General features: G+C 39.3%; 1 protein-coding gene across 1 annotated transcript; it reads right to left on the bottom strand.

Annotated features, from left to right (window-relative positions):
• Window positions 1-193: 193 nt before the first annotated feature.
• Window positions 194-10,212, bottom strand: LOC131777221 (monocarboxylate transporter 4). Its single transcript, XM_059093455.2, has 7 exons — window positions 9,957-10,212; window positions 9,689-9,823; window positions 7,156-7,222; window positions 4,606-4,841; window positions 3,199-3,770; window positions 2,224-2,593; window positions 194-2,069 (listed from the first exon to the last, which is right to left on the bottom strand). The coding sequence occupies exons 4-7, from the start codon at window positions 4,817-4,819 to the stop codon at window positions 1,921-1,923; spliced, it is 1,305 nt and encodes a 434-aa protein (XP_058949438.2). The 5' UTR covers window positions 4,820-4,841; window positions 7,156-7,222; window positions 9,689-9,823; window positions 9,957-10,212; the 3' UTR covers window positions 194-1,920.
• Between the last annotated feature and the right edge of the window lie 3,093 nt (window positions 10,213-13,305).

The raw sequence follows: 13,305 nt of genomic DNA, 5'->3' as shown, positions 1-13,305 counted from the left end.
AGAATTGAAGTTACGTTTGTAACTTGCTGCGTTACGAAAACAAAAGTATATTGACTTCCCATTGTCAAAAATGTCAATCAAATTTGACTTGAATCCAGTCCGTCTTTTCGGAACATAGAGTTAATATTTCAAAGCTAACTGAAACAATCAACCAGAGGATGAATATAATGTCATTAAGAGACTTTAATCTACCAAGGTAAGGGATACAGTTCTTGGTCACCAGTCAAAATATATTTTTGCGAGCGTCACTGGTCCAAAATCGCAACGTGACGGATCCCACAATGGAGGATATCCCGGCTAGAATCAATTTTCGGTGGTTTTTGCTCGGTCCGTATCATACCGAGTGCATTTGTTAAATTGAATCAGGAAAAAGAAAAAACATTTTGGAAAACATAATTATTTTAACGAGTGGATATTTTGAGAGAATGTTTCCAATTAAACGATTAACCTTGATTAGAAATATTTGAGGGATGGTCAACACATAAGCTGTCTCTCGAAGCTCAGAGTTTCCCTCCTTGTATATTTTCGCAGAAAAAGGCAGGCGATTATTTCATTTGTAAGAGAACTGTGCCAGCTTAAAAATAACGAAAGTTCAAGCCAAGAAAATTTATCCTTAAAAAATATAGCTTGAATTCGACCGCATGCACCACTTCAGAAAAACCGCGTCTACATACCGGCACGCATAGGGCTGGTTTTTGTATCCTTTTTTTCTTGAAGGAAGAGCTTAGATAATTTCTTTGGGAATGTCTATTAAAGTGCACTGCACATCCCAAAAATTAAGCGCCCATGAGCTTTAAAGCAGACAAGGATTGTTCAAGTTTTTCGCAGGTTCAACATAACCGTTTGATGCTGGAGGGGAGAAAAGACGATTTTGAAAACCTGCCCTTAACTAAAGTTTTCAAAGAGTGAAACCGTTAGCCGTGAAACAGCAAAAAAAATAGTGGTAAGGCGTAAAAAATTGACAAATTGTAACCGTTACTAGTAAAAAAAGTTAACCATACTTTTTTTCCTGTTAACTTCCGTGTAAATAAACTAACTGTTAGCCATAAAATGGCCAAAATTTTAGCTGTTAACCGTAAAAGTCATCGCCCCATTAATCCTTTTGTCTCCATGAGTGAGCAAGAAAGTATTTCTCCTCACAATATCATGAATTCAAATGGTGAGAGGAAAGAAAAATATCTATCAAGGAGTTATTAGTTGATCTAATACCAAATTCTCCAAACTAACATCATAAGAAATGTATGGCTGACAGTGAGGTGAATTACTTAAAAGATCCAAGAGCTAAAGGATTGAGACCCTCAAAAATCTACTGATCAGTCGGTAGAGTCGATCGAATATACGGGAAACGCAGAAAAATGGCGATTGTTCATTCAGAAGCGTCCTTTCCAAGATCTTCGATTTTCGAAGACAACCAGTATCACCTCATGTCAATGCATGTTACCCTGCAGATTCACGTCAATAACCCGTGGCACTTTTGTATATGTTTTTATACGACATCCCTCTACCCCTCTGAAATCCTATGGCATTTCAATACTAGTTATTATTGTGTCAACAGGCTTATGACCAAAATGTGCGTATTGATGTGAAACAACTTATTTTTAGTTTAAACGAAACAACCTTTACAAAACTTAACAAGTACGTAAACTAAACAACCCCAAAACAATTGAGTGTCTATAATGCGATTTGGTTTAACCAGGACAGCGTTAGATTTGTAAGATAAGGTCAAACATCCTCTTACGAAGGAGCATGTTCAAGTCTTGACAAAATTAAAAGGTGATTGATAAATTATTCATTTATTTATCAAATTATTGTTTTACTTTGTTCGCACTTTGTTTCCGCAGTCGGTAAAATGAAAAACAAGGAAAACGACATTCAAACAACAGAGCACTTCTCTACAACAACGAGAGCTTCCAACTCCCACTACGCAATTTCTCTTCCTGAAATAGGGCTCAGCGACTCAGATTTCTTCATGCAAGAAACTGCAATCAGCATCGCAGTACCAGCGGTTATCAAAGCACCAACCATGTTGAACATAGGGACATACGATCTTTCTATATCTGCGACAAGACCTTAAAAAAATGTAATCAATAAAAATTAAGAATTTATCAAGACTGTGAAAACTCTTCCAATTGTCAATTTTGCCGATCAAAATTTTCCTCCGACGAATGTTGAGGGGATTCCCGGCCACTGTACATTTGAAAAGTAAACAAAACTGAACTTTACCTCCAAGAGCCGGACCACAAGCTGAAGCAAAACAACTGAGGCAGTTATACGCCCCGATCCCCAACGGTCGCATTTTCTCTGGAAGACTGTTAATCACAGCAATGGGCAAACCACAACCCATTGCACCATCAGCCAAACCAAATACCACAAAGTATAACACGAGGCTCAAGTTTGTGATTGCGAAGGGTAGCAAGAAAGTAACCACACATTCAACACCTGTGGCTATTGAATAGATATAGAACATATTGATCCAAGTGACGTCGTTCAGTCGACCAATCATCGGCCGGATTAGCAAGGAAGATAGACAACTGTAGATATACAAACGCGCAGCTCTACTCTCTTGGACTCCTCTGCCTTCCAAAAAACGAACCTGTAGCAGTAATCAAGTAGAAAAAGGAACAAGCTTTCGCCTCCGTTTTTTTTTTCCCGTCAATTTTTAATAACGATGTAGCGTGACACGATGAGGTGTGGCTGGTAATGTAAAACACGGGAGATGTGCCACATAAAGTTTAATGCGAAAGCGTGACGTGAAGCAAGGGCCTCGTTAAGGGGGGGGGGGGGGAGCCCGTGACCTTCTGACCTTCTGTAAGTTAGCCTTTACGGTGTGGAGGTCGACATGAAAATCTGGTGAGTACCCCCTGTTTTTCTGGCCCTAACTCTGACCCTTCCCTCCTTTTAAAAAATCCTGGCTACGCCCCTGACGTGAGGTATACGAATGCGCGTGAAGATGGGAGTTATTTTGTTCATGATGGATATTTTATTACGTCGTGAAGAAAGCGATGTACGTGATCCAATCCGTTGAGTACTGGATGCGATTAACGATGTTTTCTGGGGATTTCACGGCCGAGACTTGATTCAAATTAAAAAACACAATGCATAAAATGCTAGGTGCGATGAGTGTGACTCTAGTTAACAAGTCATTTTTACCTACATTATACAAAGAGGGTTGGTTGTATGGGTATATTTCAGACTTACCATATGAAGAGTTGGAGTATAGTGGCCAAGGTAGTACACAAACCCAGCTATTGTTACGAGAACAAACACTTTTTGCTGGAGGATCTTAACATCCCAGAATTTATCACTCTTTGCTGAATCACTATTCTCCTCTTTCACATCAGAGTCCGGCTCAATTGGCTTATAAACAAAAGCTGAAATACAAGTAACGGAGACAATACCAGCCATAGCCAAAAATGTTCCTCTCCAACCAAATCTTACGAACAGCTCATGCACAACTGGGCTCATGATAAACATCCCTCCACCGGGCCCCATGGCTATGAGACCCAGACTAAGAGAGCGCCATTTCTTGAAGTATCTCGGTACTACTATGTAAGTCACCAGGTAGATGCCGCCGGAGCCAAAACCGAACAATAACCCGTATGTTAAATACATCAAGTAGAGGTTTGTTACTTTGGATGTGACAGCCAGACTAACTGCACAGATTATGGTTCCAACAAATGAGATAGCTCGAGCACCAAAACGACGATAGAGCCTAGCGATCAGTGGACCGTAAATGCCTATACCCATCATGGCGATGGATCCAACCCAAGCTGTTAAGAACATTGCAACACTCAGTTTATATACACAACTTTAAAGAACCACAGGTGTCACTGAAGTTAATAATAATGTGGTGATGCGCAACACCAGGAATCTATTTATTCCCCCTCATATTTTTTGTTTATTAGCGTTGTTGTTTACAGATTTTTATGGAGGCTTTTATTTTACGCTGAGTGAACAACGCTTTGCGGAGAATTCGGCGCTATGTCCAAAGTAATAACTCACTTGAGAAGATAACCCTTAGAATGTGTGGTTGGAGGGAAGGATTTAACTCCCTGCCCTTACATCTTTCTTCATATGCCGTTTCTTTAATTGAATAACGATTGCAGCTACAACCTCAGCCTTACCTCATTACTAGGTACCAAATATGTGGAACTTACTTCCGGCCTTTCCACGTGGAAAAGTCAACTAGACAAAATTATTTACATGGCTAGTCTCAATATGTTGTTTTAACTCGACTATCACTGGAATGTCTTACCCTAAATATGCCCACCCGAGTCGAACTTATCAGAGACAAGTGAGTGACGTTCAAGGTCAGTAAACTCTCAAGGCAACCGTGATACAACAATAATAAAATGAAAAAAGTTAAGAAACTGCGTCAATCAATGAAAACCAGGAATTTCACTTCCTTACAATAAAACAGACTCAGTCAATGACATTGTAAAAGACGAACAGCGATTCTAACCATAACATCAAGCGGGAAACGATCAGCGCTTGAGAGTCAAACAAACAAACAAACAAAGATAAAAGTCTATGCTTAGATTGAGTGTCCTTCTTCGTTCCCGAGCTCGTTATCGACGACATATATGTGTAAATAAAGAAATTTACCTGATCTAGCTTTCCCTTGTTGAAACTCGTCCAAAATGGCAGGAAATAGAATTCCATAACTAAAGGTAAATCCACAAATTACGACGTTTGAGACAACAGCAGCAAAACACACCAACCAAGACCAACAGCCATCCTGATGAGGAGAAACATTTCTGATGCATGTAACAACCTGAACAGGCTTTACAGTTAGGCCTGTGTCTCCTTCTTCATCCATGAGTAATTATCTTCTGAAGGAACTGTGAAAACGGAAATGGATCACAAGACACCTTGAACAGATCAGTGCTAAATAATTGTTTGAAAAATCTTACCCCAACAAAACACGCTGCTCTAAAAAACGGCATTTCTATTTTTTCGCTACTCAAGACACTTTTGGCATCGTTAATTCTTTAAGCGTGCTTGAAAAATGTTTACCAGCAAGAGAAATGACGTGGAACCAATGGCTGCATTACTCTCTCTTGATACCACTTACAAAACTTATCTCTGAAAGGTCTGTGTTGAAGCGCGCGAGTCTACAGAGAGCAACTCAACCTGGAAGGCAGAAATGCCAAGTTCCAAACACGAATTGCGTGTCTGTGTGTATTTATTTTTTTTTTTTTTCTGTCTGTTTGAAATGTCACGCATCGAACGACGTCGCGAAGAACGGCCGCCAATTGAATGTGTTTAATCGAGTCAACTAACACCAAGAATAGCCGTCGAGGACTAAGAGATGAGTCTACATGAAGTACAACAGTTGAGGATCGACCAAAAATTTATTAATTTCAAAATAATGACGGTTACCCCCAATTCTTTATTAACGGCGGGGCTATTCCCGATTTAATTTTCATATAAGAACCGAATTTAAAAGGCAAGAGGTTTAACAAATATCGCTTTATATTCATCGTCCACAAATCCAAATCGATGCTTCCTGAGGCATATGATTGTAGTCCTTCTTAATCGGCATCTTCAATCTTGCAGTGAAATCTAAAGATTGCTGATATCTTAAACAAAACCGATTGACCGTGGATAAATTATGCATGCTGTGCTTATCTAGTCGAGTAGCCTAAATTTCAAAATAGTGCTATGGCTTGGACTTGAAATGCACGAGCTTCGCTTACCTTACATTCACTCTCTCTTTCGCTGGTAGATCGCCAAGTGATCAATAAATATATAGAACTGTTTAGCTACAAAAAAAAGGCTAACTTATGAATAGCGAAAGTTCGAGCTAAGAAAAATAGGAATTTGAGCCTAAAATTTATGCTTAAAATATAGCTTGAATTCGACCGCATGCTCCTCTTCAGAAATACCGCCTCTACATACCGGCACGCATAGGACTATACTTTCTTTCTCTTAAGGGATGAGCTTAGATAATTTATTTGGGAACATCTCTCAGAAAGCACTGAGTGACATCCCAAAAATTAAGCACCCATGAGCTTTAAATCAGACAAGGATGATTCAAGCGTTTCGCAGGTTCAACATGACCGTTTGACGCTGAAGGCGAGCAAAGACGATTTTTAAAACCTGCTCTAAACTGAAGTTTTCAAAAGGGTAATACCGTAAGCCGTAAAGCGGCGCAAAAAATTAGTCGTTGGCGTAATTGAGTTGCTATAGAATCTAACTTCCCCTTACAATATTACCACTGGTCTGAGTTCTTGAGTTTCTATCTCAACTTTTCAATTGATTGAAGTGTTGGTCCTTTCGCAGCTCATTCTAATATCAGTCAAGTATACTTTATTAAAAACACTATAATATTAATTGAAGTCATGTTTGGCGAAGGACATCCACCAACTTTGAAGGACGTTGACTCGCAAGATTCTTGCGTGCTTAAACTACGGATCAGTAATAACTTTTGGCCAGTCTTAAGGTAAGAGTTATCCGACGGAAATAATGTCTGGGTTCTTAGTGGGATGTACTTGAAACTTTCCTCGAAAGATATCCAATGATAGCTGTCTTTTTTAATCTATTTATCGTCTCATTCATGAGTTGATCTTTTCCCGTCGACTTTGCGTATCACAAGTTGCTTTTCATACCAAAGAATGGTTGTGAAAGTAAACATTAGCCGTAATACGTCGGAAAATCGACATTAAAGTTCCACGATCCTGCATAAACGTGTTCGTCTTTAAACAAAGTTCAGTCGGCAGAAAAATCCGGAAATTGAATGATGTTGTTAAAGTACTAACAAAATGTAATTAAAATTCACAGCTTTTGCGGGTAATGAAAACCTTTCAAATGCAAATATTCTTTTTTTAGTTTTTAGCTTCATCTATCACAGCTGGTCGACATTTCGACGCGACGACGAACGCGGGTACTAAAAACACCAAATTTTAAACAATATTAATTACAAGCTGCCAGTCTTTGTGGAGGGTAAAATCGGTTGTGCATCATAGTAAAAAATTTAAATGTAATTTCGTCGTTTTCGACCATTTCAGAATATTCACACCGATATGGTGCAATGACCTTGTATTTGGTTGTCACATCATAAACACTAAATGTGCGAAACGCAGCGGATGAGAAGAGTGTTGGCAAAAAATAACATGAGAGAAGACAAAGATTGCGTTAGTTACATGAATTTACCTTCGCTCTCCTGTTTTTCCTGGTGAGTTATTACATCGCAGGCGACGAGCCGGGGAAGAAAAATAATCTGAAATATAAGTGGTCAGCGTTAAACTAGCCCTAATCCCTGATGAGGAGACAAATCATTCCTAGTTGCAGTAAATCGGTCGTGTTTTAGAGCCCAAAATTGTACCAGTGTACATCGCTAAATAAAAAGTAAAGCAATATTTTAAAAGCGTTGACTGTAGAAAAAATTTTTTCCTTGTTGTAATAACATTCATGGCCAAGAAGAATTGGAGTTACGTTTGTAACTTACTGCGTAGCGAAAAAAAAAAAGTATATCGACTTCCCGTTGTCAAATATGTCAAGAGCAACTCTAGCTTCTTGAGTGCTCTCCGAACTTCCCAAGTGCTTCGTATCTCGATGAACGCACAGCTGACGTCTGAACCAATTGTTTTATAACATTTTCAACACGGTGGAAAATTGTTTTTTCTCGAGGGATTTGTTTGCTGACGTCATGAGCGTGCACAATAGGAATATGAAGCACTCTTGAATTGAATTTGATAACACAAATTTACTGGCTATGTTATAATCAAATTTGGCTTGAATCTATGTTGTCTTTTCCAGAGGATAGAGTTAATATTTCAAAGCTTACTGAAACATTCAACCTGAGGATGAATTTAATGTCATGTATAGACCTTAATCTACCAAGATAAGTGTTGTACCGAAACCTTTGTATGGCTCTGAATTTGAAAGAGAGAGAAAAAAGGGAAAAAGTAAAAAAGGAAAACTTTCGTTTAAGAACAAATCTTTCCGGCAAAAGATAATTACAGTTCAATCATAAAAGGGGGGCTCATTGAAACTGGAGTAATCTTAGGGTGTGTTCCTTTGGGGGGATCTGGGTTTGGATTTGTGATCCAAGATCACGCAGATCACGGTGCATGAAAGAAACGGAATTCTAGACGAGCTCTCAGAGAATTCCAAAAAGTGCGCTATTTTAAGACCTGTGTAGAGCTCTTCACTGAATGGCTCGTCTAACTGCACGGGCTTTTAGCGCGCACTATTCATCAGAAGGACATTTTTTCATGGTAAACTCAAACGATGGAATTAAAACAGAAGTAGGTATTAATTACAATATGGATAATTGGGAACCCTGAATGCCTTCGATCAATGGCCGATCGATTTAACATTACAAAATCGATTTTATTTCGTGTTTATCGCAGAATTTGTAGAGCGATTGCCAACAATCTTTCCGGTCAATATATGAGGTACCTACTTGTTTGAAATTGAGCACCGCCGGGCAAAATGATTAATTTCGGATCCTTCGCCCAAAGCAACGCGTTGGATCAGTGATCCAATGATCCGTCTTTAGAAGACACAGATCAATGATCCGATGAATCCTTGTCCAGAGTGGATTTTATAGATCACTGATCTGAAAATGGATTTGCTCGAAAGGAACGCCACAGATCAGAAATCCTGATCCGGATTCTCCCAAAGGAACGCACCCTTAGTCGGCCTTATTCTGCTTAATCATAATACATTATCCCGCTTGACATATAAACCACAAGAGAATTTATATCTCTTGCATACCAGTATACCTTGCCAATTTTTTTTTCGAGCAGTTTTTTGCCGTATTAATTACAACTGAGTGCAACGACAATATCAGCACCTATGCTAGTTTAAATCGATTATATTGCTGAAATCACAACGTTTGTGGTTTATCTGTAAGTTGAGGCTTTCGCTTCGAGCAAAATACCGCATGTAGTTTTGGTCCCAAAAATATTTCGTGACAAATACCTGCTAGTGAACAAGTCTTAATGTATTCCTAGGGCAGCATTGCCTAAAAATTATCTGATATCGGACTTTCCGTGGAATAACAAGCACGGCTTTGAGTTCTATTCTTTCTCTCATATTATGATCGCATTTCTTTCCACGTATAAATGTGACTCTCCACTTGGTTTCAGGGAATAAGGTGAACGCATGCACACTGCACGTCATGACACGCTCGCACGCTAATGGCATGACACGCTTACTGTGCAGATATGTGCATAAAAACAATTTATTTTGGAAAGCGTGTTCGAAGCCATTGTCCATATCTGGCTAACACAATAGAGCTTTGTTTCTATAACACGCTAGATTTTTCTGTTTTGTTTTAACACGCTAAGTTAGATGATTTTAGATATATGAAATTCATATATCTGCACTGCGGTGAAGAAACGAAAATAAGAGATCCTCGCAGCTAACAACACTACTGACTAAGTTCCTTTGTTTCCTTAACACGCTAGCCGATCTTGTACAACCCAGCTTACTTTGTTAATTGTGTTTGTCAGCTTCTTAATTGTGAGAATGGTGTTTGTAAAGTATATCACTTATAGAATTTATGCGGAAATGAAGATCTTTTCTCGTGATCGAAAGTTCTAGTAAAAAAGGAAAAATTCACGGCAAGTCACGGCTCTTTCCCTCAGGATTTTCACAGTGAGCACGACGTGTTCCACAAGGTCCAGAGGAGCTCAGTTTGAGCACATGAATTACTTTTTTAAAATTTAATTCTTACCTTGTAAAATATAACTCCTTATTGCTTCACGGAGTTATTATGCCCAGTACCGAATCTTTGGGAATCCTTTAGCAACAAATTTCCGGCTCCATGTCTCCTGATCGACGCGGTCGCTGTTCGTCACTTCATGCAAATCTGCATTTTAAAAAGAAGTAACAGCTAGTTAGTCGGCGCAAAACGAACCTTTCCGAGCGAAGCCGCGTGTTATTTACTGTACGCTGATCTTGGCATCTTACGAGCTCTTAGTCTTGAGCACTGCGGTATTTACCTTGCGTAACGCAACTGTAACGTCGATATATTCTGTTATGTTTGGCAATTTAGCGACCGAAGTTGCACTGGATATCGAGTATCGTATCGGCCGGGCGTATCGGTGAGCTGAAAAGCCTTACAGCTTAGGATGTACTTCTTGTGCAAATCGAAAGCAACTTAAACTTTAAGAGGCGTGTTATAAAATTGGCACAGTCACCGTGTTTCATCGTGCAAAGTTCAAACAAGGTCTAACTCGTTCCTCTGTTTCTATCTTGCGAAGCAAGACAATGACTGCGAAGTTAATGAGGCGAGTAACTAACACGCAGCTAACTTGTTAAAACCTGGTTCTTTTGTTTTAGCGTGCGAGCTTGCCATGTGCGTGCGTTCACCTTATTCCCTGAAATCCCCTGGAGGGTCACAAATGTTATAGAAGCTGCTCCAAAACTTAGCAGAGGATTGCATTGCTCTTCAAGCTTTGCGATTAGACCTTACTTCAAATCATTACTCTTTCAGGCTCCTGTCTTTCAATTATTGAGAAACAAAAATAAAATTATTTAGGAATTGGCTGCCCAAAGAGATTGTTCAACTTTATAACTCTTGGTCACCTCTCTATGCTTACGCCTTTGGCGGTTTGCAAGTTTTATATTTTTTTTGGTTTGGTTTTTTTTTGTTTTTATTATTTCTTATATTAATTTTTTGTTTGTTTGTCTGTTTAATGTCGAAACGCGAGTTGAGACTAACACAATTCTTTTACGGGGGAGGTAAGGGTAAGGTTGATGTTTTGGGTTTTTAGGTGACCCAAAGTAAAAAAAATTGAAACTAATTTTGGTTCAGTTTTTCATTATAAAGTGAAGCTTTTTCATTGGCATAAAATGCAGACAAGTCAATTATTTCTATGTAATGAAAATTTGATATCGTAACCTTAATCTTATTATCATTGGATTGCAGTTGACATATGCACGTGTTTGAGCAAGGATTGTGAAGGGAAAGTGACCAGTGCTTCGAGCGACCCCCGATCGGTTGGGTTGAGGGCTTCCCGAGGAGATAATATTACTTTTTCCCTCAGGGGTCACGCGAAAAAGCTGGTTCAAAGAAAAAAAGCACAGTAGTCTTCTACGAAACCATTCGAGGGGTAGCGTGACTGCAGAAGTTTTGCTAATCTGGTGAGGATAATTAACAGATTGAGGGCATGTTTTTATTTATTTCAAATCTTGCAGAATCGACGCAAAAAGGATTTGGAAGGATTTGGATGTCAGCTCAGCAAAGTACATGCAGCCTTGAGTCGGGTTTGCTTACAACCTTAACAAGCAGTGCGACAGTTTTTACCCGTAAGCTCTGAGGGTTACGTTAGGGGTTACATTATTAATAGTCAGATTATTCGATTCGATTGTGAACGCCGACAGGTACCAGAAACATTTGTGTACGAATCTCAGACCGATTCAAAAGTAGATATGCACACGTAGTTTTTAAAAAAATTAGCTGAAACGCCTCGTATGGGCGGCCGTCACCACCAAAAATACAAGGATGTCAAATAGATCAGCAAATACAAAGCTGGTTTAAGGATCAGCTGCAGGATAGAATAGCTAATAAAGGAATGGCATGGCCAAATTATAGACGATTTAATTTTCCTTCATGAAACAGAACACCCTAATCATGAATAGTCTAGCCAAATGATAAACGGTCTAGTTGCCCATGTCGTGTTGGAACATGAAATTGTGAAATGGACTAGCTCAATTACGAATAGCTTAGCACTCATTTGCAACTGACAGTAAACAAACAGTGTAGTGTTGCGTCAAATAGCACAGGGTAATGTCGAGTAACACAGCGTACGCACAAATGGTGTAGCGTTACGTGAAATAGCTCAGCGTAATGTAGAATGGTACAGCGTACATACAAACAATGTAGCTTTGCTTGAAATGGCTCAGCGTAATGTCGAATGGTATAGCCTACACACAAATGGTGTAGCGCTGCGTGAAATGGCTCAGCGTGATGTCGAATGGTACAGCGTACACACAAATGGTGTAGAGTTGCATGAAATGGCTCAGCGTAATGTAGAATGGTACAGCGTACACACGAATGGTGCAGCGTCATGTCGAATAACTTTGCAGAACATAAGACGCTCTATCTGAACATTAAATTTCTTAGCATTATGCGAAATATTTCGATGTTGTGGCGAATCGTCGAGCTTGCTTGTGGCGTGACATGAAGGCTATCTCGCCGAAACCACCAAAAATACAAACCGCAAATGGAACAGCGATCTGCTGGGGGCATGACGTCATCGAATGCGAAGACTGCCGCGAAACCATCACATGGTGTAGTCGCTGTGTTGAAGAGTCTTCACTTCGCCTTGCCGTAAAGCAGAGCCAATTCAGTGAGTTTCTCCTTTTTTCCCCCGCCGATATTTCATTTATTCGTTGTCGTTCACGGAAGCGTTAATTAAAATAGCAACGAGACTGGATTCTACCACATTTTTCAATCAAACATGTAGTTTGCCAAAGCAACCTTTTTCCGAGTCGGTTTTATCGTCCGGCACATCAATTAAAGAATTCCGATATCACTTTCATTGAAAAATGTCAAAACAGATCAAGGATATCAGTTTTCTTACCATGGCGTCCAGGGCTCACACAAAATTCAACTTCTCACGTACTCCTCCAATGTTCAAAGAGCCGTTGAAGTTGAACTCTCATTAAAAAGTAAGTGTGAGTCAGAGAAAGAAAAGAGAGCTCGACAATCGACATTTAATGCACGTCATAACACTATTTAATACTATAAACATATTCAGGCCCACCAACGCGTGCAAACTTTGGTAAACCGGGAGGCCAGTGTCACAGCGGATTTGGTCCGGTCCAAAAAAAAAAAAACCAAAAACCACCAAAAACCAAAAACCAAAAACCACCGGTCCAAATCTGCTAGCGGATATGGACCCCCCTTCGCAGATTTGGACCCCCTTACCAAACGTTTAAGTATCGTTTGTATCATATTTGGTAACTTATTCTATTTACAAGCTTTTTGTCGATTTTCTTTTCAATCACAACACAACATTCCTCAATAAAGATAAAGAAAAACAGCCATTTCGTTCCAATCCTGCCGCATTTATTATAGCGAGTCATACAGTATACTCAAGAATTAGATGCGAACAAACTACTGCATTCGAACGATTGGAATTGTAACAATAAATCTTTGCTTCTTCTGATGCGAATCAACATTGATACGAAACGTCATAACAATAGTGGAGACTATTGCGTCCAGTCACAAAAATAACTCAGTCTGATTTTCTAATCAAATAAATTTAAACAGTTTCTGAACAAGAACGAAGTACCAACCCTACGACAAGTCGTTCGTAAGGCCTATGATAAGAAAAAATGTTT

This window comes from Pocillopora verrucosa, chromosome 11 (genome assembly GCF_036669915.1).
Source record: "Pocillopora verrucosa isolate sample1 chromosome 11, ASM3666991v2, whole genome shotgun sequence".
NCBI classification, from domain to species: Eukaryota; Metazoa; Cnidaria; class Anthozoa; order Scleractinia; family Pocilloporidae; genus Pocillopora; species Pocillopora verrucosa.
The sequence above is the reverse complement of the archived record's forward strand: the minus strand, read 5'-3'. Positions and strand labels throughout refer to the sequence as shown.